Raw genomic sequence first — 26,867 nt, forward strand, 5'->3', positions numbered from 1 at the left:
AACACTGCTTCATCAGTGTACAATACGAAAGCAGGAAAATGGTGGTTGACTGCGCATTGCTGTAGGAACCAAATTGCAAACACCACTCAATGTGGAATGTAAGCTGGCTGACACGTGTGAACCTACTATCGATGACATGGGTGCAATTGCTGCTCGTGTAAGGTGTTCAAAACAGTTCCATGGCTTACACCTTGTGCAATGCAGCGACTACTGGTGGTAGGACTGTCACAACTGCAGTTAAAACCTCTTGTTCACTTCGCACAGCTGGTCTCATGGATAGTAACATAGGATAGATTTCTCTCAGGCACCTATGTACAGCTGCAAATGAGCAGTGATGAGGTTGCCTTCACTTTGGGAACAGCTCCTGATAGTGTCGCTGTGTTGCTCCTCCATTGCATCCCGCGTAATCATATGCGAGGTACATATTGACGAACTCTGCATAAGTATACCCATCCATACTGCATCACTCACTGCATACAACTAACACTGCAGGACACAAAATCCAAGGCAGGACTGAACAGTCGAGTTGAAGCCTGGGAGCAAAGAGCAAGGCGGGGCACTTCAATGTGTTGTCACCATTGAGTACATGAGTCAACAGATACGTTCTGGTCACAAACACGAGACACTGTCTGAGTAAATGACTACAAAGGTTGTTGGGGGTACCAAAACAGACTAAAACCGAGCAACTGGCCGTGCGGTTAGGGTGGTGCAGCTGTGAGCTTGCATTCGGGAGACAGTGGGTTTGAACAACACTGTCGGCAGCCCTGAAGATAGTTTTCCATCGTTTCCTATTATCAAACGAGGCAAATGCTGGGGCTGCACCTTAATTAAGGTCATGGCCGCTTCCTTCCCACTCCTAGCCCTTTCATATTACATCGTCAACATAAGACCTATCTGTGTCGGTGCGACGTAAAGCAAATTGTAAGAAAAATAACAAAATTTTAAAAAAACTGACTAAATGCACTTATGCAGTAATGCAGCACCCGAGACCCTGGGTTCCTTATATCACAACACAGAGTAAACATCCCTGACCTCTGAAAGTTTGTCAGTAGAGTTCATATACACCCTACATTGAGGTAGTTAGTATACTATTTTCATATGGAATATCTGTTCGTTGCTCATCATGGGTGATAACCGGTGCGGTGGCAATATGTATATGGCTTGACTGTACGCCATGACCAACTAGGAGGTTCAAGCAAACTCTCTCTTCTTGACCATATGGGTTGTTTTAATGGCCATTGTATTAGATAATTCCTTGAAGTACTGTCGATAGTGAATGTAAACATGCAATGGCAATCATCGGTAAGTAACCATGGAAGGAAACACTGAGTTATTTGAAGGAATGCGCAGAAGATAACTGTAGTCATTCTCAATCAATCAAAACAATCACTACTGATCTGCATTTAGTGCAGTCGCCCAGGTGGCAGATTCCCTATCTGTTGTTTTCCTACCCTTTTCTTAAATGATTGCAAAGAAATTGGAAATTCATTGAACATCCCCCTTGAAAAGTTATTCCAATCCCTAACTCCCCTTCCTATAAACGAATATTTGCCCCAATTTGTCCTCTTGAATTTCAACCTTATCTTCACATTGTGATCTTTCCTACTTTTAAAGGCACCACTCAAACTTATTAGTCTACTGATGTCATTCCACGCCATCTCTCCACTGACAGCTCAGAACATACCACTTAAACAGAACAGATGTAAGGCTTTTCAGGCGTTTGCTCTATTAACCAGCGTTTCGTCTTAGGTCTGACACTAGACTCATCAGAGTGGGATGTGTCAGACCCTACCCACTGACGCTGGAGTGTATGCAGGTGAACTTATCAGAAGCCCATATTTTATTTTTTATTTTTTTTTGCTAGGGGCTTTACGTCGCACCGACACAGATGGTCTTATGGCGACGATGGGATAGGAAAGGCCTAGGAGTTGGAAGGAAGCGGCCGTGACCTTAATTAAGGTACAGCCCCAGCATTTGCCTGGTGTGAAAATGGGAAACCACGGAAAACCATCTTCAGGGCTGCCGATAGTGGGATTCGAACAAACTATCTCCCGGATGCAAGCTCACAGCCGCGCGCCTCTACGCGCACAGCCAACTCGCCCAGTTGAGCCCATATAAGAGGCACAATCTGGTAACTGCATACGGGAGATAAATCTCCACAAAGGAATTATTGCCCGCCTAGCAATTCCGAATGGAAAATTCTACATTCCCATGGAGGGACATACCACTTAGTCGAGCACCTCGTCTCCTTTCTCTCAAGTCTTCCCAGTAAAATTTTTGCAACATTTTTGTAACGCTACTCTTTTGTCAGAAATCACCCAGAACAAATTGAGCTGCTTTTCTTTTGTATTTTTTCCAGTTACTGAATCAAGTAATCCTGGTGAGGGTCCCATACACTGAAACCATACTCTAGTTGGGGCCTTACCAGAGACTTATATGCCATATCCTTTACACCCTTACAACCCCTAAATTCCCTCATAACCATGTGCAGAGATCTGTACCCTTTATTTACAATCATCTTTATGTGATTACCCCAATGAAGATCTTTCCTTATATTAACAAGGTACTTACAATGATCCCCAAAAAGAACTTTCACCCCATCAACACAGTAATTAAAACTGACAGGACTTTTACTATTTGTAAAACTCACAACTTGACTTGTAAGCCCGTTTATCATCATAACATTGCCTACTGTCCATCTCACAACATTATCGAGATCATTTTGCAGTTGCTCACAATCTTGTAACTTACTCTGTACAGAATAACATCATCTGCAAAAAGCCTTATCTCTGATTTCACTTCTTTACACATATCACTGATATAAGAGAACATAAAGGTCCAATAATACTGCCTTGAGGAATTCCCCTCTTAATTATTACAGGGACAGATAAAGCTTCGCCTAATCTAATTCTCTGAGTTCTATTTTCTAGAAACTTAGCCACCCATTCAGTCACTCTTTTGTCTAGTCCAATTGCACTCATTTTTGCCAGTAGTCTCCCATGATCTACCCTATCAAATGCCTTAGATAGGTCAATCGTAATACAGTCCAACTGACCTTCTGAATCCAGGATATCTGCTGTATCTTGCTGGAATCTTACAAGTTGGGCTTCAGTGGAATAACCTTTCCTAAATCCAAACTGTCTTCTATCAAACCAGTTATTAATTTTGCAAACATGTCTAATATAATCAGAAAGAATTCTTACCCAAAGCTTACATGCAATGCATGTCAAACTGACTGGCCTGTAATTTTCAGCTTTATGTCTATCACCCTTTCCTTTATACACAGGGGCTACTATAGCAACTTTCCACTCATTTGGTATAGCTCCTTCATGTAAACAATAATCAAATACTTTAGATATGGTACTATATCCCAACCCATTGTCTTTAGTATATCCCCAGAAACCTTATCAATTCCAGCTGCTTTTCTAGCTTTTAACTTTTGTATCTTACTCCAAATGTCATTGTTGTCATACGTAAATGCTAATACTTCTTTAGTGTTAGTCACCTCATCTATCTGGACATTATCCTTGAAACCAACAATCTTTACATACTGCTGACTGAATACTTCTGCCTTTTGAATTTCCTCCCATACACACTCCCCTTGTTCACTAATGATTCCTGGAATGTCCTTCTTGGAACCTGTTTCTGCCTTAAAGTACCTATACATACTCTTCCATTTTTCACTAAAATTTGTAAGACAGCCAATTGTGCTTGCCATCATGTTATCCTTAGCCGACTTCTTTGCTAGATTCAATTTCCTAGTAAGTTCCTTCAATTTCTCCTTACCTCCACACCCATTTCTAACTCTCTTTCTTTCCAAACTGCACCTCTTCTTAGTCTCTTTACTTCTCTGTTATAACATAGTGGATATTTACAATTCCTTACCACCTTTAAAGGTATAAACCAATTTTCACATTCCTCAACAATTGCTTTAAACCCATCCCAGAGTGCTTACATTTTTATTTACCGTTTTCCACCAATCATACTTACTTTTCAAAAACTCATGCCTGATTTATCAGCCATATGGTACTGCCTAATACTGTAGTCCTAATTTTAATATCTTCCTTTCTTTCACATTTATTTTTAACTGCCACAAAAACAGCTTCGTGATCACTAATACCATCTATTACTTCGGTTTCTCTATAGACCTCATCTGGTTTTACCAGCACCACATCCAGAATATTCTTCCCTCTAGTTGATACCATCGAATCAGATGCCCTTCCCATATTAACATATTTGCCCTTTGTTGGTCATGCTTCCTGTCGTTCGCATTACCTTCCCGACTGACATTTGGTAAATTGAGATCACCCGCTACAATCACGTTCCTTTCCTTATCATTTCCCACATAGCTGATTATCTTATCAAATAATTCTGAATCAGCATCTGCACTACCCTTTCCCAGTCTGTACACTCCAAAGATATCAAGTTGCCTATTATCTTTAGAGATGAGCCTTACACCTAGAATTTCATGTCTGTCATCTTTAACTTTTTCGTAGCTTACAAATTCTTCTTTCACCAGAATGAATACTCCCCCTCTTACCAGTCCTATCCTATCTCTACGATACACTCTCCAGTTCCGTGAGAAAATTTCTGCATCCATTATATCATTTCTCAGCCAAGATTCAACTCCTATTACAATATCTGGTAAGTATATATATCTATTAAATTACTTAATTCTATTCCTTTCTTTACAATACTTCTACAGTTCAGCACTAACATTTTTATGTCATCCCTACTTGATTTCCAGTTCCCTGTTCCCTTATCACCGCTTCCTAGGCCACCCCGTTTCCCTGAATGTACCTCCCTATAACCCTTCTAAACAAATTTCCTAACTTATATGTACCACTGCGGTTTAAGCGAAGGCCATCTGAGCGCAGATCCCTATCTCCTATTGGAATTCAATGCTAGTGAATCAGGCTTTTATCAAACTGATGATTGTGGCTTAGACAACAAAAGTAATAATAAATAATGTTATTTGCTTTACGTCCCACTAACTTCCTTTTTTACGGTTTTCGGAGATGCCGAGGTGCTGGAAGTTAGCCCCGCAGGAGTTCTTTTACGTTGCAGTAAATCTACCGACAAGAGATTGTCGTATTTTAGCACCTTCAAATACCACCGGACTGAGCCAAGATCGAACCTGCCAAGTTGGGGTCAGGAGGCCAGCGCCTCAACCGTCTGAGCCACTCAGCCTGGCAGACAACAAATGTAACAGGGAGAATAACTACAGGATGGTGCACAAAATGTCACACAATTGAAACTGTTTATATAACTTTTTTTGGAGGCTATTTTCTTTACGTCGCACTGACACAGATAGGTCTAATGGCGACGATGAGAGAGGAAAGGCCTAGGAATGGGAAGGAAGCGGCCGTGGCCTTAATTAAGGTACAGCTCCAGCATTTGTCTGGTGTGAAAATGTGAAAACACGGAAAACTATCTTCAGGGCTGCCGAGAGTGGGGTTCGAACCCACTATCTCCCGGATGCAAGCTAACAGCTGCGCGGCCCTAACCACACGACCAACTCGCCCGGTATATAACATCTAATATACAACATATTTAAACAAAATGGTATTACATCACTCACTGAAATGTGCATGATTAGTCAAGAGGCAGGATATGTTGAATATGCCCAGCTTCTTGGCATACAACAGCTTCAAGTTGAACCTGTCTGTTTGTGACCACTCTACAACAAATGTCCTTGCTCAACCCTTGGAAAAAGGTCAGATTGGCCACTTGCAAATGCAGTACATTTTGTGGTCTGTGTCGGTAGATTATCTCCTTCAAATATCCCCACAGGAAGAAGTCACAGATACTAAGATCAGGGCTATGTGGTGGCCAGATTGAGCTGCACTGAAAACATTCGGGATATCGATGGGACATCACACAGGGCCCAAAATATTCATGCAGAAAGTCTAGAATACTTGCTGAGTGCAGATGAGCTCCATCTTTCATGGACCATCGCGTCTCTGTAGGTAGTCTTGTTGTGGAAGGAAACTGTTTTACAACATGTCCATGTAACACATACTACTGACTGTTTCATTGTAAAAGATTGGCTCAATAATTAATTCCATGACTGGAAATTGCAGCCCCGCCCCAGTACACACGCACACACTCTCTCTCTCTCTCTCTCTCTCTTCCACACTATGACATTCAACCTCGTGCACAATATCACACCGTTCCTTCACCCAAAACTGGACATTCTGTTTGTTCACAGCACCCCTGAGGCCTCATCACAAAACGATATGTTGCGCTGTACAGAATCACCTTCTACAAAACTCACTGTTGCTTGTCATGCACCGTTAGTTCATGAGTTGTTATCATTTTGTACGAGAAAAGGTAAAACTCAGAAAGCAGTATTTTCCGAATTGACCGACTAGAGATCCCCAGCTGAATAGAGCCAGTTCTGTTGTATTTGGAAAGGCTCTGAGCACTCTCACAGCAGTAATATTCTCCGGTGAGCAGACGTGCTTGAGACGGGGCCATTTTATCTCCATGGTATTGCCTTCTGTTTCAAATTGGCTGGCCAGTCTATACACCATCTGCCAGTAGGGAGCCCACCGGGTACTGAAATGATCACGAAACCTTCCCTGAGTTCGAGCTACTCTTTGTTTCCGAAAAAGCAAACCCTGTTTTCACCCGCTGTTCACATGTCAACCTCCCTTTGTCCACTATGCTGTATAATCACATATGAAATAAGGCTTCTGCTCACAAAAGAACGTGGTTGAGAGCCCAGATTTTCACTTTTTATAAACCATTTTTGACGTATGACTTTTGTGCGCCACCCTGTATATTTCTATGATTCAGATGAAAACTCCAACATGGTTTTAAGGCCTACATCCTATTTGTGTTCAAGTTGTTAGATGTTCAAATGATTGCGCTTATTATTTTTAAGTTACATTTGATCATAAATTATAACATTTTTCATAGGGTTTGGTGAACGTGAGATTCTAATACTTTTGTAATGTGTTAATTACTTAGCAGTTTTCAGTCTCCTGTTTGCGACAGGCAACTTCCTCACTGTTATCCAATGGCCTATTTAACTATGTAAATATCAATAGAAAATATATATAATGGATACTTCTTGTAATGAACTCCCAATATATTGAAAAATGAAGAGCCTGCATTTTTCAGGTAAACTAATAATAATGATGATTTTGTTGTTGTTGTTACATTGCTCCAACTACAATACTTATACCATTTTTGGAGTGAAGAGTTCCCTGAATTTTGTTTGCAGTTCTTTTACCTGCCAACATGAGGCTGGCATTTTTAAGCACCTTCAAATACCACCAAAATGAGCCAGAATCAAACCCACTACATTGGGGTCTGAAGGCCAGCGCTCTTCTGTCTGAGCCGCTTAGCTTGGTGGAAGGTAAAATGGCTTATTTATAAGTTCCAGTCTCTCAGTTCCACAATTTCAACACGATAATAAGCAGTAGAGTCCATAGTAAAAGAATAGTAAGTAAATTCCTAATGAAAGTAGTAGTTCTTACTTGGAAACTATTTTTAAAATGAAAAAATAAATTAAAAACATGTAAATATGAGTTGTAAAACTCACTTTATCCCATAATGACTGCAGTTCTTCTTGGCCTCCCAAGTCCCAAAAATTGAGACGTATGCCTGCTATATCAATTTTTCCTATGTTCAATCCAACTGTTGTGGTTATTTTACTTGGATTCATTCCTTTATAATTCTTGCTAAGTTTGGTTTTGGCAGCTTCCAGATATGTCTGAAAGAAATGTAACAACATATCTAAATACTGTAGCAATCCATTTAAAAAAATCTGCCATAAACAAGTATTTTTCAAATTATTCTGACGAGGAAAACTTTTCTACGCAGGAAATCAAAAGAAACCTGGGACAATACTGAATTTAGATGTCCGTAATAAATCCTTTCTACTATGACTAGCAGCCCAATGTTCAGCGCTTGAAAGAAAATTAAGTCTGCGTGAACATTATATGGTGAACATTTTGAAAACTGTGAATACAAAACACTTTCTTTTGTGCAAGAAATCAGCTAATTGAGATTAATATATATAGGTCTAGGAACAGCTGTAGAGTAGCAACTTACCATGTAGGCTAAGACCGTGCAGAATAGAGTACACATATTTTGCTCCTGTTAGCTTTCTTACCTGAGCATTTATAATTAGAGATTGAGTCAAATATAGAAAGATAGGCACATCAAAAGGAACACATAATAGGAAAAACACAATGACAGGTTAGTGTGAGAGAAGGGAGAAACAAAGAAAACACAAAAAGACAAGGCCAATCTCTACATGTTCATACAATGCTGTCTTCAAATGGATTAACTCTCTCTCCTCATCAATCCCAGTACCTACTTTCAGATCCATTCTTTCTCAACCCCCTACAAGCTCATTTCTGTTTCACAGCTTCAACAATCATTGAGGTGTCATCTTGACAGATCTCCATTTTTGATACAGGAAATGTAGGATAAGAAGAAACCAGTGAAAGGAAGAGATTAAAAAATGAGATGAATACAGGTGATAAAAGACTAGGAACACAGGACAAACACAAAGGAGAAAAGGAACCTGGCAGTTTAATATAAGTAATGGAAAGAAACAAACAAGTGCAAATAAGCCACATAGAGAAAGAAACATCACAACAAGATTAATAGTGACCTAACATCAGTTCAGTCCCTACAGCATGTCACAGCCTTCTCAGAACAGCCTATTTCAGTAAACTATTTGTGAATATGTTGGGTCCTTTACTCCTCATGTTTTCAATTAAAGGCACACGAATATCTGAAATGAAATTCAATAGCATTAGCTGTCATTCAACTCAAGACAAAAACTCTCAAAGCACATGTACGGTTCCTCTTGATAGCTGTCATTTTATTGTAGTGTAGCAAAGGGATAAAGTTAGTATTTTATTTCTCTTTCTAAGGATATTTCAAATGTCTTATCATTGTTCGGATATGTTAAAATACTGGGCAGTGGCTTCCTAATTAAATCATGATTTACATGATTACTCATAATGAGAAAGTCAACAACAATACTGTTCCCATGTGTAATTGCCCATAAATATGAAGGCTTTCTTTTTCTCCCATAAATATACCTCTTATCCACAAGTTACTTTGATACACACATGTTCATAAAAAACAGAACACCTTGAAAGACTAGAGATAGGAAGTTCATATTCATAGGACATGTTCATTAGTATGTTCTGCAGAAACAATTAGCATTTCAGTCCCCTAGGTTCAGCATGTGTCCTGTTGCCTAGTAGGCACTGGGTCCTCCATGGGCACTGATAACTTGTTCCACATGTGATGGCATTGACACGAATAAGCCGCGAATGGCGTCCTGGGGTATAGCATTCACCTGATTCCACAGTTCATCTTTGGTGGTTGGCATTGGGTCACAGCGCCGCACCCCTCGTTTCACCATATCCCACATAGTTTTGATTGGCGACAACTCCGGTGATCGGGCGGGCCAGGGCAACAGTCTGACATCCTGTAAATACAAGAAGGCACGTGTTCATGCTGCAACATGTGGTCGCATATTGTCCTGCTGAAATATGGCGTACGGGGTGTCGTGCAGAAAGGGTATGGCCGCGGGTCACTGGATGTCATTCACGTAGTCAAACTGGTCACAGTGCCCTGGACATGCACCAACTGTGATTTGTGGTTGTACCCAATAGCACCCCACACCATAAGGCCTTGAGTTGGCGCTGTATGTCTTGTGCGAATACAGTCAATGAGATGCCTCTCCCCCTGTCTGTGGCGAACCAAAATGCGGCCATCATTTTCAAACAAACAGAATCTGGATTCGTCCAAAAATACTATCTGCTGCCATTCCTGTTCCTGGTGACGTCATTCCATACACCATTGCAGTCAAGCATGTTTATGCACATTAGTCAAAGGTAGGTGGAGAAGCGGACGACGCGCCAGTAACCCAGACTGTAGTAAACGGCGACGGACTGTCACTCCTGATAGTGTACGATGTGTTACACTGTTCTACTGTTGCGCCAGAGCCAAGGAGGACACAGACCTGTCCCGCAATGCCATTCGGATGAGGTGTCAATCTTCTTGGGGGGCGGGAGGTCTGGGTGGTGCGACCAGACCCAACTCGTGGTGTTCTACGACCTTCTGTGAACCATTCTGTACACATCCGTTGCACTGCTGACACACTTCATCCCACATGAGCAGCAATTTCCCAGATGGATGCATCACGTTCTTTCATGCCAGTAATGCGTACTCTTTCAAACTCACTCATTTGATGGTAAGGTTCTCGGATACGTCTGCGAGACATCCTGCACGTCTGCTCGGTTTATAGTGACAACGAGAACCATTTTTCTTCCACACTAATGCACATGTCCTGTGAATATGAATTTCCTATCTCTAGTCTTTCAAGGTGCTCTGGTTTTTATGAACACGAGTGTATAATGGAAAGAGTAAAGGCAATATAAAGTCTGACTGGCTCAACTAAAGTAACTATAATAAACCCATCACTCAAAATGAGCATGAAGGAACATGCAGGTTCAAACTTCTTCGGCAACTCTCTCTCTTTTTTTGCTGCTTTTTGGTTTTTTGGCAGGTCATTCTTCAGAATTTTTGAAAGAATAATACATCAGTGACTTTGTTTGTATCTGAGACATAAGTGGAAAAGTCCCACAGGTACTTACTTATGCAAAAATCCTTTTTTTCAACAATGTACTTAATCATTCCTGACATCATTTCACCTCCATTATCTCCTTTCTTGGGTTTGCTTGTAGACAGCAGATTCTACGTTAGTGAGTGCACATTTATTTCAAAGATAAATAACACAAAACAGCACCAATATTCCCCCCCATGAATTCAGGGATTTGTCCTGAATACTTACCCACAAAGCCCTCATATTAGCACAGTTTGACCACGGAGAGCACAAAAGGCCCCACCTGTATACCAATACATGATTCTGCAGAATAAACTACATTCAGGAGAGCCAATGTTAACTGCCATGAGCCTTCACTAAACCACTGAACTTCGGCTGCCTGGTCCTCTTGATGTTTCCTCTTAAAATGTACAGCAATGGAGTGAAGTGAAATATGTAGAATTATTCTTACTATCATTACTATTATTATTGACCTGAAAACTCAGATCGTACTGACACAACGCAAAAAAAAAAGTTATTCAGTACATTCTCACAATAATATACAGGGTGGGCAAAATAAAACTGGACTGACGTGGGACTGAACCTTGTTAACGAACATCACAGAAGATGCTGTAAATGACCTCATGTGAAGAAATGAAAAACTGAGGATCCAAACATCCTGACTCCACTTCACTCAGAAACCATCAGCAGAATTCAACACGTGAAGGTTTGTCTAAATGCTCTGATGCATGCACAACAGTAAATTTGTAAGGATACAGGTGCAGGTCCTTTATAATGACATTTCGACACGATGATCTCTCAATTCCCACTTGCACAGATAAAACGGCGTTGAGATTTTGTTGGACTTCGTTTCAGCTTTCCTACACTCCAGCAACGTTTTCTGGTGCTTGAACTCTTTACGGAAAGTTATGGTTTTGATTCACTATAGAGCCCGTTTCGCGCCATTTTGCCACTAAGTTTCACATTGCAGACTTCACTGGAGGTTTGCCAAAACACTTCCAGTCTTAAACAGTTGAGCAAACAGTTACGCACAAGTTTTCCATGTAAAACTCGACAACGAACACACGCTGTTTTATGGTGAGAACCATTTTGTGTTGCTTTCAACCGGTCACTAAACATGTCTGCTTCTCTCTCTCTCTCTCTCACTCACTCACACGTAATGACACAGCGACATACTCGGGACAGAGCATGCGGGGGATTCGCACGTGCAGACATGTGACAGCAACTGATTGGTGCAACTAAATCACGATTTCCAACATTTCCTGTGATGGGCAGTTCTCCTGTTCATTAACAAGGGTCAATTCAATGTCAGTCTTATAAATATTTTCTGGGCCAGTTTTTTTTTTGCTAGTTGCTTAACGTCGCACCGACACAGATAGGTCTTATGGCGATGATGGGACAGGAAAGGTAATAATAATGTTATTTGCTTTACGTCCCACTAACTACTTTTTAAGGTCTTCGGAGACGCCGAGGTGCCGGAATTTAGTCCCGCAGGAGTTCTTTTACGTGCCAGTAAATCTACCGACACGGGGCTATCGTATTTGAGCACCTTCAAATACCACCGGACTGAGCCAGGATCGAACCTGCCAAGTTGGGGTCAGAAGGCCAGCGCCTTAACCGTCTGAGCCACTCAGCCCGGCATGGACAGGAAAGGCTAGGCATGGGAAGGAAGCGGCCATGGCCTTAATTAAGGTAGGCTACAGCCCCTGGTGTGAAAATGGGAAACCACCGAAAACCATCTTCAGGGCTGCCGACAGTGGGGTTCGAACCTACTATCTCCCGAATACTGGATACTGGCCGCACTTAAGCGACTGCAGCTACTGAGCTCGGCTGGGCCAGTTTTATTTGCCCAACCACTATTACCAACATAACATTTCTTTAAGTAACTGTTAATAGTGTTTTGCTGTCCTTTCCTATATGGGTGCAAAGTTTTGCTATAACTCAAGAAGCAGAGGATTTGAGTGACTCGTTTTACCAAGCAATAACGCAGGACGATGCTGAACTTACTCGCCCTGACTAAATATTAGAAATATATTTTTCTACTTTCTCATCATTTCCATTCTGTATTTCAGATATCATCACCCACTATGTCAATACCATTTATAATTAACTGTTTACTGGCTGCCAACTACTTCTGAACTAATAAAACCAAAAAGAAATGACTCTCTCCACTGATAATAACTTACCAGTTGTGTCAAGTTCTGGTGCTTCATTATTCCTATTTTAAAGGGACACGCATTGTGATCAAAGGCCCCTGACAAGAGAGTATTTTCTTGTTTCAGTCCCTGTTGGGTAGCCAGAGGTTCTGAAAGCTATTTACTGTTCTTACTGAACATGGTTAACTCAATAAAATCTTGTAATGGAAAGGAACAAACAAGTGTCAAGATAAAATAAAATCTTGGCCATACAACAAGTCTTTACAAAAAAGATGGTGACAGGATAAGAAATCCAGACATAAGTTTTTTGTTACACCATTTCAGCCAGCAATAGCCCAAACATGTAGTAATGTACTGCTTGCATATTTGAATTTTGAAACTAAATAAATGTTTAATCAGAAAATAAACCAAAAACTAAAAATTTGTTGGATGAAGATATTTGGTGAAACGAGCATACTTAGGTGAGATACCTTTGCAGAGAGAACACCATATATTTTCCTTTGTTTCCTATGAAAGTAGGCCTATTATCATAGGTTATGACTGCACTCGGCCATGCCAGGAACTACAGCTTGTTTACGTCCGGTGTTCAGTCATCATGTTTTAGGTCAACCTATTGATATGTATTTAGGCAATTGCCCTTGTGTATATAATTTTGTCATTATGTTTTATGTCAACCTGCTGAGATGTATGTAGGCAATCCTCATGATGACTCCAAGGGAGTCGAAACCAGTCTTCGGTTAATAAATTTCAAATATTTTACATTGTGTTGAATGGTGGAACATCCCTCAAACCCTATTATAGTAGGCCTATTGTGTGTTCAAAATATGACTGCACTCGGCCATGCCAGGAACTACTGCTTGTTTACGTCCGGTGTTCAGTCATCAGGCTCTGTTGCCAAATACAGCAGTTACAAGATATTGAAATCATTCCGTATTGATGGATATACTTGTACTGAATAGGAGGACATAATAAATCTTTCCTTTGTAAAGTAAATACAGCAGTGCACTACTAAATCCATGACTGCTCAGTCAACTGGTCAGTTCTTAGTAATACAGTGGTTCCTTTTGCTCCAGCGTTGCTAGCCCCAGAACGATCAACACATATTCCATTCTGAAATTCATCCAATTTTTTTGCATTTATAGCACTCATAAATTCTTCTCTAAAATTAATCTGGTCCTGTCGGTGATGTGAGACTTGTGTGATGAGTGACATACCTGCTGCTCATCCTGCTGTCATCTACCAACTGTGATAAACCAACTCTAGCACCACTTCAACCAAGTGCAAGCGTACTTTGAATAAGTAATAAAAATAACAATGCACTAACTCATACAGGTTTTTGGCAATATTGGAATACAAAAACACTAAAACTGGAAACACAGCAACCATGCCTTAATTAAAGTATAACCTCAGCATTTGCCTGGTGTGAAAATGGAGAAACTATGGAAAAACCATCTTCAGTTTTGCCAACAATGGAGTTCTGAATTAACCATCTCCTAAATGCAAACTTACAGCTACATGACCTGTACTGTGCAGTCAACTCACTGTATCTGAATTTACTTTTGAAGAAGAAAAAATTCTTATTGAGCTGTCTTGTGACAATACAATGAAGAAAAAATGTATGCATGGTACTGAGGTTTGGATACTGGTAAAAGATGAATACCTGCTGTTAAAAGCTATAGCAAAGTAAGATTCCATAGCGACATATTTCCACAAAGGTACATTTTTGATTATGACAGAGATAGCAAGTACTGAATGAAAATTGTTAAATGGGAAATGAGAGTGACTGCATTCACCTTGATTCCAAATTATGATAAGTTGTATACAGAACATGTTCATTCATTATGATGTTAAATAGTTTGAAAAACAAAATGTGACTTGGTACAGAAGTCCTATGAATAATATTCTTCATGAATTTTAAATACCTGATTCGCTTATTTTTAAAACCCACTAATCTAATCACACCAATGAAACTGCAATTGTTATGTATGCACTAAGTATGGAGCAAATTCTTATAGGCCTATGATAAAGGCAATGGGAATCAAAAAAATTGGGAACTACGGTACCACAATCTCTTTTGGCGCATTCCCTCCAAAGTAAATTTGTGTCCTCATATCACCACAGGTGGTGCAGGTCATTTCAGACACACTTCTAAGGGAGATAAGCTACACATAACTTTTCAAGACATTACAGCCCCCTTGTGAATCTTGCTTCCAAGGGCAATAGCTTAGAGTGCTAACTGTTCCACAACAGAGGCATGCCCTCAAATAAACACTTTGTACAGAATTATACAAAGTTGTATACTTATCAGAATTCTAAGGGCAAAAATGTCACGCCTTAACTCTTCCTTGAATGCTATCTGGAGCATATTGAAGCAATTGTCATAAAACGAGAAGAAAGAAGTACCACAGCAATACCACTCTACCTAACAACTACTGTAATTAGAGGTACAATAATTATAGCAAAGGTACCTACAATAATTCCTATTATGATCAAATGTGATTGTTGTTGGCATTGTTGTTGTTACTTACGTTCTGAGTATTACATATAATTTAAAATAACATTATTTACTTTTTAAAGAAATAAAGAAGTATTAAGAAGTATTAAATAACCTGCCTCGAAGAAGAGGAAAGAAAAGCAAAATCTAAAACGATATTAGCATAATTTTAAACTATAAAGTATGTGTTTTAAAGTTTGCCAAGCTTGGAAGCAAGATAGGTCGTTTGACAAATCAGAAATCCTACTGGCTAGAATGGTATTACCTTACAAAAAGCTTTGGACACAAGTCGTCATGTGATAATAATATAGACTTAAAATGCATACTAACAGACAGCATTTAACCCTTACTTTGACTAACATCTGATGCCACGGTATTCTTTCCAGGTCCTCTTTGATTCAGCGGAACATTAACCTATGTCCTATCATAAACAGTCGTCAGAGGTCACCAAAACTGTGCAATAGTTGCACATTCTGGAACCAGTGCACACAGACCTATCTTAAATACACTCTCATATAGAAATGTAAGTCATCCTTCGCCATCCGTATGTTTGCAACACTGAAAGCATCCATGGAGATTTATTGCCTCTTGAAAATTGTAGACTTGCCAGGAGGCCAAATGCAAATCAGTGAAGTCTCACCTCGGGAAATGCCCATCGATTAGGTGGATCAGCTAGTATTCCACCTTCGATCTGTATCTTCCAGCATTCTTACATCTCTCTGGGGTCTTGAGTCAATGACCATGTACCTATGCACGTCATATTTTCCTGCTACTACCAGCACCAGCACCACCTTCAATGCCACTTTCGGACAATTCGCCGCAGACACCGCTGTCGCTGCTTTCCACACAGCACTCATGTCCAGCCACGCAGCTCCAAATTACAAGGCCTGCTTTCTACCAGTGACATCAGCTCAGCATCCCTACTCCACATGAGCACAATTCTCGTCCAGCCCACAGAGAGGAACGAGCACTTCGTCGCCTGGCAGTGGATTCACCATCAGCGTCAGCACTACAGTTAGCCACAGCAGACAAAACATCTCCTCCCATGGATACCAGCATACAGCACTCTCCGCCGTCCATCATTACTACCACCACCACTAGCTTCCGGCTTGAATATTCCTTCATTTCCAGCACTAGACGACCTATCAACGTCTACAGCCAACCCCCTCTGGAACTCATGCATTTGTCCTCTCCAATCCTTCCTCAAAACTTCAGTCACCCCAAGCCATTTTCTCCACGCTTCTCCACTATAATCTGCGTTGAGAAGACACTGCCAATATCCGGAAGATATCAAAAGGAATAATCATCCAAATCAACAGAGACAATGCAGCTAATCAACTCGCTACCCAAATTGGAGCAACACCCTTCGGATAAAACACCTCGCACCACCACACATTCAACCCCCACCTCCACCACCACATTATAATCAGCTAAGCTGTGTCATCCGTGGCGTGGATCCCTCACTCGCAAGAGAAACAATTGTCGCCGAGCTCAACTCCGAGGGAGTACCAGCTCAGAGGGCCTTCCGCATCAGTAATGTGGTGGGGCCAACATTCACGGTGCAGATCCTCCTGCCAACACCAGCTGACGTGGACAGACTACTTGCCAGTGGTGTCTCAATCAATCGTCATCATCAAACAGTCAAACCGTCCCGCGCCCCACCTCCACAGTCTCCCACATGCGAAAAATGTCTCCATTATAATCAACACACAATAGCCCAGTGCAAAGCAAATCATCCCATCTGCAGTCATTGCACCCAACATCACTTCACCAACCAACAAGTGCCCCAACACACTTCAACTTCCGCCCCCTTGATGTAACACCTGTGGGGGAAAATATGCAGCTTATTCTCACCTCTCCCAAACTGCCCTGAATTAATAGCCCACATTTGCATTATCGACCTACCTACCATACCAATCCATTCACTATATCTCCATCCCATACTTGAAGATCTGGTCAGATTTGTAACAATTTCATAGCACAATATCCACCCATACAATAGACTGCTAGTTCTCAACCATCTACAAGCTGCAGCTAATCAAATGCTCAATTTACACTTTCTCACATCACATTCAAGTTTAAATACACATTTCAACTTTACATCTTTAGAAACTCTTGTATAACCCTTTTCATAGTACTTTCAGCTTCAGAAACATGCCTAATAACACCGTATGTTTCATTGCCATGCACTAAGGACAACTAAGTACAAAATAAGACAGGGGTGTAAATGCAAATAGAACCACACAATTATCATCTTTATACAACTCTTATTCAATATATGTATTCATAATTCAGTATCTGCAATGTAGGCCTATATTATATCAAGCATAGGAATTATTTTAAAAAATAATAAAAATTAAAAAAGGGAGAAAGGAAAAGAAAAAGAAATTTAAAAATCTTGAATTCAAGTATCTCATAATGAACCTCTCACTATACATTTAACTTATGTATCTATCTTGTCTAAACAATATTTTGTAATCACATGACAATTCAAAAATGCTTAGCCAAGTGGCCATAAACCCCCCCTCCCATCTTCTTCATTTCTCTCATCTTTTACCCACCTCTCTCTTCCAGCACATCTGCCAAACCCGCCCGCATCTTTTGGCCATAGAGAGGGTGTTACCGCCTACGTGACTGGTCCCACTTCCTCAGACCACTTGAACACCAAATACAGTTCATTAACTTAACTCATAAACCATTGCCAAAAGCCTAGCAATATTAGATGATAACCAGTTTTCATCAAGACTCTTTCACAGCTGTCATCATTTTCTTAGTTACTAGTTAGTTTCCTTCTATAAATATTATTTATGTGCTTCTAAATCTCACTAACAGCACATTAACAAATGCCCCTAACAAAGCACACACAATTAACATTTTTAACATTGAGACAAATAAGCTAATTCCAAAGTGAATAAATTTCCATATCTTTGGAAATGGTCCACCTCTGTGGTGTAGTGATTAGTGTGATTAGCTGCCACCCCCTGGAGGCCCGGGTTTGATTCAGATTCCCGGCTCTGCCACGATATTTGAAAAGTGATACAAGTGCTGGAACGGGATCCACTAGGCCTCGAGAGGCCCTTGTCTATCCCTTCTAATCTGCCTATCACTCCCACAAGGCCACTGTACATCATAGCAGATGAGGCCACCTGGGCTAGGTACTGGTCCCCATTCCCAGTTGTACCCTGGACCCAAAGTCTCACACTCCAGGACACTGCCCTTAAGGCGGTAGAGATGGGATCTCTTGCAGGGTCCGAGGGAAAAACGAACCCTGGAGGGTAAACGGATTAAGAAAGATCTAAGGAAATGTATATTTATCACACAGGAACATACTGCATGGACCTCAAGAAGAAATACTGAAAGACGAGCAGCTTGTCTCCTGTCTCCCAAGTATTCCCAGCCCAAACTTTGCAACATTTTGGTAACGCTCCTCTTTTGTTGGAAATCACCCAGAACAAATCAAGCTTTTCCTTGGATTTTTCCAGTTCATGAATCAAGTAATCCTGGTGAGGGCCCCAAACACTCTAACCACACTCTAGTTGGGGCCTTACCAGAGACTTATATGCCCTCTTCTTTACATCTTCGGGCCGATGACCTTTGATGTTAGGCACCTTTAAACAACAGGCATCATCATCATCATCATCATCATCATCATCATCATCTTTACATCCTTACTACAACCTCTAAACTCCCTCATAACCATGTGCAGAGATCTGTACCCTTTATTTACAATCCCATTTATGTGATTACCCCAAAGAAGAACTTTCCTTATAAGTTACTTACACCTAGGTCAGTGACCCCCATAAGGAACTTTCACCCTATCAATGCGGTAATTAAAACTGAGAGGACTTTTCCTATTTGTGAAACTCACAACCTGACTTTTAACCACGTTTATCACCATATCATTGCCTGCTGTCCATCTCACAACATTATCGAGGTAATTTTGCAGTTTCTCAGAATCTTGTAACTTATTTATTACTCTATACAGAATAACATCATTTGCAAAAGCCTTATCTCTGATTCAACTCCAATCAATCAATCAATCAATCAATCAATCAATCAATCAATCAATCAATCAATCAATCAATCAATCAATCAATCACTACTGATCTGCATTTAGGGCAGTCGCCCAGGTGGCAGATTCCCTATCTGTTGTTTTCCTAGACTTTTCTTAAATGATTGCAAAGAAATTTGAAATTAATTTTTTTTTTTTTTTGCTAGTGGCTTTTACGTCGCACCGACATAGATTGGTCTTATGGTGACGATGGGACAGGAAAGGCCTAGGAATTGGAAGGAAGCGTCCGTGGCCTTAATTAAGGTACAGCCCCAGCATTTGCCTGGTGTGAAAATGGAAAACCATGGAAAACCATCTTCAGGGCAGCCGACAGTGGGATTCGAACCCACTATCTCCCTGATGGAAGCTCACAGCCGAGTGCCCCCAACCACATGGCCAACTTGCCCGGTGGAAATTTATTGAACATCTCCCTTGGTAAGTTATTCCAATCCCTAACTCCCCTTCCTATAAACGAATATTTGCCCCAATTTGTCCTCCTGAATTCCAACTTTATCTTCATATTGTGATTTTTTCTACTTTTGAAGACACCACACAAACTTATTCGTCTACTGATGTCATTCCACGCCATCTCTCCACTGACAGCTCGGAACATACTTCTTTATTCATCATTTATACATATAACAAAACACAAAGGTCCAATAAAGGTCTAATAATACTGCCTTGAAGAATTCACCTCTTAATTATTACAGGGTCAGGTAAAGATTTGCCTACTCTAATTCTCTGAGATCTATTTTCTAGAAATATAGCAACGCATTCAGTCACTTCTTTGTCTAGTCCAATTGCACTCATTTTTGCCAGTAGTCTCCCATGAACCACCCTATCAAATGCCTTCGACAGGTCAATCGCGATACAGGCCATTTGACCGCCTGAATCTAAGATACTGGCTATATCTTGCTGGAATCCTACAAGTTAGCTTCTGGGGAATAACCTTTTCAGTTATTGATTTCGCAAACATGTCTAATATAATCAGAAGGAATGCTTTCCCAAAGCTTACATGCAATGCATGTCAAACTGACTGGCCTGTAATTTTCAGCTTTATGTCTATCACCCCTTCCTTTGTTCACAGGAGCTACTATAGCAACTCTCCATTAATTTGGTATAGCTCTCTCATGCAAACAATAATCAAATAAGTACTTCAGATGAAAATGAAAACCTACAACCTATTTTCCAGTCATTGACCGGGTCAGGGATGGAATGAATGAAGCAGATATAGGCTATTAGTACGATGGGGTCGCCACTCCCAAAGTGATTTATTAATGACTGAAAGATGCTATGAAATGAGAATAGAGAGTGTTGCTGGAATTAAAGATGACAGGGAAAACCGGAGTACCCGGAGAAAAACCTGTCCCGCCCCTGCTTTGTCCAGCACAAATCTCACGTGGAGTGACCGGGATTTGAACCACGGTATCCAGTGGTGAGGGGCCGACACGCTGCCGTCTGAGCCATGGAGGCTCCAAGTACTTCAGATATGGTACTATATTCCAACTCATTGTCTTTAGTATACCCCCAGAAATCTTATCAATTCCAGCTGTTTATCTAGTTTTCAACTTTTGGATCTTATCGTAAATGTCATTGTTATTATAGGTACATTTTAATACTTCTTCAGTATTAGTCACCTCCTCTATCTGGACATTATCCTTGTAACCAACAATCTTTACATACTAAACCAAACCAAACCCCCATGGCACTACAGCCCTTGAAGGGCCTTGGCCTACCAAGCGACCGCTGCTCAGCCCGAAGGCCTGCAGATTGCGAGGTGTCGTGTGGTCAACACGATGAATCCACTCGGCCGTTATTCTTGGCTTTCGAGACCGGGGCCGCTGTCTCACCGTCAGATAGCTCCTCAATTCTAATCACGTAGGCTGAGTGCACCTCGAACCAGCCCTCAGGTGCAGGTAAAAAACCCTGAGTTGGCCGGCAATCGAACCCGGGGCCTCTGGGTAAGAGGAAGGCATGCTATCCCTACATTCTGCTGACCGAATTTTTCTGCCTTACATACACACCCCTCTTGTTCATTAATGATTCCTGGAATGTCCATCTTGGAACCTGTTTCTACCTTAAAGTACCTATACATACCCTTCTATGTTTCACTAAAATTTGAATGATAGCAAATTATGCTTGTCATCATGTTATCCTTAGCTGACTTCTTTGCTAGATTCAATTTCCTAGTAAGTTCCTTCAATTTCTCCATACTTGCACAGCCCTTTCTAAGTATATTTCTTTCCAATCTGCATCTCAGGCCCGGGTTTGATTCCCGGCACTGCCAAAAATTTAAGAGTGGCAGGACTGGTATGCGGTTAAAATGTCGCATGTAGCTCACCTCCAAGGGGAGGGGGTGTCGATAAGAGAGCTGCACGACCTCAGGGCGAGGACACGAGTTTGCTTTGCCATCGCCAATATCAGTGTATCTTAGGCCTTTCAAATAATCTGACACAACTCGCTTAGCATGAATAAAATTGAACAAGACATGCTTATATCCTATTTTAATTTTTATCTTTGTTTACCTGCGTGAGGAGTCATTTCAACTAATATCTATCAAATTCATAGCAACATATGTGTCAAAAAAATTCAAAAGAAGGCCATCATTGTACCATAATTAATACATATATATTTTTACAATAAAGCAATGCATCCTGGCAATAAGTCTTGGTAATATTTTTTACACTGAGATACCTAAAAATACATAATTATAACCTAAAAGAAGCAGTATGCCTCCATGTATTCAAGGAGTGTGACAATGTCTTACAGTTTTTCCAGCATTATCCAGTCCGAGGATCAGCACACAATATTCATCTTTCTGATGAATATGTTTATAAAGACCAGATATCAGGGTATACATTATTTATTTTACATGTAACCTAAATTTCTCCAACACCCTCACACACGCAGTTTGAAACATTTGAACCGCGCATTGATCAGTGCTGGCAACTTTTGTCTTTTGTGACTATCCAACACAACATAACACAACATAGGTACTGTATTTGCGTCGCCTGCCGTAGCGTTCAAAAGTTCTCTTGAATCCACTGCCTACTCGCAGCCGTTGGATGCAGATCGAGAAGGATATAACAGTACATAGACCTCTTTCGTATTAAATGCACGCTTGCGGCAGAGGGTTCAGCAACCCATCAGTCCCACGCACTTGCTGTGGCCGTAAACTTAACTGATAACGTGTTGTTCTAGTGTCTACTTATAAGCATACGGTACAAACCCAGACACAGACACATGGAAATAAACACTTTTTCTTAAAACAAATTGAATTATCCTCATCCGGGTAGGTACTCAGGATGTGAACTAATGTAGTCTATATACCGTAAAATGGGGTGAATAGGGACAATTTTTTCAGTTTTTGCTTAGTAACTTCTGAAGGAACTGGTTAACTTTAACGGGATAATTTTCTCTGTTAAAAAAAACTCGCGTGTTTATATTTTATACACACAGAATATTCTCCTGTAGTTGTAGAACTGTATATATTATTTTAAAGGGCTGTCCCTATTCACCCGTTTTTCCTGTTTTTTTTTTTTTTTTTCTATTTGCTTTACGTCGCACTGACACAGATAGGTCTTTTTTTTTTTCTAGGGGCTTTACGCCGCACCGACACAGATAGTTCTTATGGCGACGATGGGATAGGAAAGGCCTAGGAGTTGGAAGGAAGCGGCCGTGGCCTTAATTATGGTACAGCCCCGGCATTTGCTTGGTGTGAAAATGGGAAACCACGGAAAACCATCTTCAAGGCTGCCGACAGTGGGACTCGAACCCACTGTCTCCCGATTACTGGATACTGGCCGCACTTAAGCGACTGCAGCTATCGAGCTCGGTAAATTCACCCCAGTGATAGGGTCAATAGGGACACTCGGTATTTTAAATGGATGTCCCTATTCTAACCGGTGTTTGGGTTGCTTGGGACACAATGTATGTTTCTAAACAGCTTTTAATGTACAATGTATTTATTATGGGTGCAGAATTTACATGTTTGGCACAACAAACAAACAGAAATCTTTACAATTCACTGAAAGTATATCTTCCCCTTCTTACAACCGGTGGCTTTAGAATGTTATCACCTGTGTCTGCTCGAACTCAAACTCATCAGTTACATTTGGGAACAGATAAATACCATACACTTTCGTAGACTGCCTGAGAAATGTTCCTACGTAATTTCGTCCTGGGTTTATCACTTTCAGTACCTTTCCTACAAAGACCATTTCCACACCTCGATCGTATAAAAACTTTACCTTCACCCAGTTTTCTTCTCCTATTCCTTGTTCTACAACATGTCAGAATACACTACCAATTCCTCCTCGAAATCGTATGATAAAATTGTCTGCCCACCTTTCTTCTTCATAGACTCTATGGCTCCATCTGTGTTAGCAACATATCTTTGTCAAGCAGATTTTGAAATGTTGAATTTCTCTGCTGCTGAAAGTATTGACATGCCACTTTTCACTTTCAAAACTGCCTTTTCCACTATTTCAGCATCCACAGGTAAATGAGTTTTTGAATGAGGGTCTCTCTTATACTTTTTCCCCATTGTCCCTATTCACCCCACCTTCAAGTTACCGGTATGTGGTACAAGTCTCTAAAAAATATTAAATAATGCACAGTTTAGTCACAGGAATCTTCTAGAAACTTCAGAAGTAGTTAAAAAAAATCACCGAATGTAATTATAATCGTAACACACCGTTTCAGCCTCTGAAATTAGCTCACCAACTAAAGTTTTCCTGAACCAAAAAAATGGCGCCAAAACATCAACTGCCTTACAGGCTGGCCAGCCTGACAAAAATTTGTTCTTGTATAAATCTTTAGACTATCTAAAAAGGTAAAAGAATGAAGAACACTTCAATTTCCCTTAAATGAACAAAATATCTTTAGTTGACATTTTGAAAATAAATTATTATTTTTCCTGTTTTTGTCCCTATTCACCCCTTTGTCCCTAATCACCCCATTTTACGGTACCGTACTTTCTCAGCATACTGGTATGACATCCGCGTATAAGGAAAGAAAGAAGAAAATAGCTTTTTTTTCAGAAAATGGCATAAACCAGGATCATACCAGGGCTACGTTATAAATAAACGTGGGTCTAATTTGCACCATCCTCAACAAATTCAGGTTAGGAATTTTGGAGAAAACGAAAGGACTTTTATCTCTCTCCTGAAGATTTCAGCAGTCCATCCTGAGAGAATACGGGTTAACATTTTTCTGTTGACATTTCTCTTCTGACTATTTGTTTGCAAAAAGACATGATAGGCAGACGTTTATACGTGAAAAATGATTAAGGCTATTTTGTGTTATGATCAGTGGCGGCTCATGAAATTTGGTGATGAGGGTTCGCATATTCATTTCCAAACTTTTGCAACATTAATATAGCATTTCTTCCCATGGATATTAACTCTTTCCGGTTCAGAAATAAAATTAGCATAAAATCAGATCATAAAGATAAATTAAACACTCATCTAAGCCGAAGATGTGAAAGTCGATGTGGTTGCTGCATAATTTTGTGGAAAACAAAGTTGAAATTTTAATACTCTACAAACAGTGGCCTAGTCCGAGGGGAGGCAAAGTAGACGGTGTATATCCAAAAGATCTCTTATTAGTTACGGTAGGTAGGCCTACTGATATAATTTGAATAGCATGGAAAAAAGCCAGTAAAATTTACAAATGACAACATATTCATGCTAAATTTTCTAAATACACTGACTGACAGTGACAATGCAACACCAAGGAGGAGTGGTTCGAAAGGGATGAAAGATGGGGAAAAAACAGAGACGGCATGGACGAATAATTGATGTTTATTTCAAACCGATATGCAGGTTACACAATGCGCACGGCATCGACTCAGTAGGATGTAGGACCACCGCGAGCGGCGATGCACGCAGAAACACGTCGAGGTACAGAGTCAATAAGAGTGCGGATGGTGTCCTGAGGGATGGTTCTCCATTCTCTGTCAACCATTTGCCACAGTTGGTCGTCCGTACGAGGCTGGGGCAGAGTTTGCAAACGGCGTCCAATGAGATCCCACACGTGTTCGATTGGTGAGAGATCCGGTGAGTACGCTGGCCACGGAAGCATCTGTACACCTCATAGAGCCTGTTGGGAGATGCGAGCAGTGTGTGGGCGGGCATTATCCTGCTGAAACAGAGCATTGGGCAGCCCATGAAGGTACGGGAGTGCCACCGGCCGCAGCACATGCTGCACGTAGCGGTGGGCATTTAACGTGCCTTGAATACGCACTAGAGGTGACGTGGAATCATACGCAATAGCGCCCCAAACCATGATGCCGCGTTGTCCAGCGGTAGGGCGCTCCACAGTTACTGCCGGATTTGACCTTTCTCCACGCCGACGCCACACTCGTCTGCGGTGACTATCACTGACAGAACAGAAGCGTGACTCATCGGAGAACACGACGTTCCGCCATTCCCTCATCCAAGTCGCTCTAGCCCGGCACCATGCCAGGCGTGCACGTCTATGCTGTGGAGTCAATGGTAGTCTTCTGAGCGGACGCCGGGAGTGCAGGCCTCCTTCAACCAATCGACGGGAAATTGTTCTGGTCGATATTGGAACAGCCAGGGTGTCTTGCACATGCTGAAGAATGGCGGTTGACGTGGCGTGCGGGGCTGCCACCGCTTGGCGGCGGATGCGCCGATCCTCGCGTGCTGACGTCACTCGGGCTGCGCCTGGACCCCTCGCACGTGCCACATGTCCCTGCGCCAACCATCTTCGCCACAGGCGCTGCACCGTGGACACATCCCTATGGGTATCGGCTGCGATTTGACGAAGCGACCAACCTGCCCTTCTCAGCCCGATCACCATACCCCTCGTAAAGTCGTCCGTCTGCTGGAAATGCCTCCGTTGACGGCGGCCTGGCATTCTTAGCTATACACGTGTCCTGTGGCACACGACAACACGTTCTACAATGACTGTCGGCTGAGAAATCACGGTACGAAGTGGGCCATTCGCCAACGCCGTGTCCCATTTATCGTTCGCTACGTGCGCAGCACAGCGGCGCATTTCACATCATGAGCATACCTCAGTGACGTCAGTCTACCCTGCAATTGGCATAAAGTTCTGACCACTCCTTCTTGGTGTTGCATTTTCTCTGTCAGTCAGTGTATATTCTTCATTATTCTCACGTGTTTAAAACAAATAATGTGTTAAGTCGTACCATGTGAAAATAAGGATTTACAAAAGCTACTACGGTCAGTAGCGGCGACTGGGACTTGGAAGTGTATGTGTGTGTGTTTGTGTGTGTGTGGTACGGGCACAGAACTTAACAAACAAAAAGTACCCGGGTCTGAAGACGATAGCGGGGGTATGTTTTTCTAATACTCTCTGAGCGAATTTCGACAGAGACATAAAGGATGACTCTACCAACTTTAGTGCGGTAATATTAATACTATACAATACAACTTTCTCCAAAGGAACAATAATTACGCATGTATTACAATTAAATAGAAGTTTCGCGTGTTATACATTTCAAATGTCACTTAGTATTTGATTACACATTAACAAAGTAAGAGACACATTTACTGAGTGAGACTGACGAATGCG

At 41.2% G+C, this 26,867-nt stretch overlaps 1 protein-coding gene across 1 annotated transcript in view; it reads right to left on the reverse strand.

Annotated features, from left to right (window-relative positions):
• Arfrp1 (ADP-ribosylation factor related protein 1) overlaps nt 1–22,361 on the reverse strand; it is a 104,427-nt gene extending 82,066 nt beyond the window's left edge. Inside the window, exons 1-2 of the mRNA XM_067139418.2 lie at nt 22,072–22,361; nt 7,553–7,723 (exon numbers count right to left, since the gene is read on the reverse strand). Coding sequence (XP_066995519.1) covers nt 7,553–7,723; nt 22,072–22,164 — 264 coding nt within the window. The 5' untranslated portion in view covers nt 22,165–22,361. The remainder of the gene's footprint in view (nt 1–7,552; nt 7,724–22,071) is intronic.
• Nucleotides 22,362–26,867: the final 4,506 nt, after the last annotated feature.

Source organism: Anabrus simplex, chromosome 2, assembly GCF_040414725.1.
Source record: "Anabrus simplex isolate iqAnaSimp1 chromosome 2, ASM4041472v1, whole genome shotgun sequence".
Lineage (NCBI taxonomy): Eukaryota > Metazoa > Arthropoda > Insecta > Orthoptera > Tettigoniidae > Anabrus > Anabrus simplex.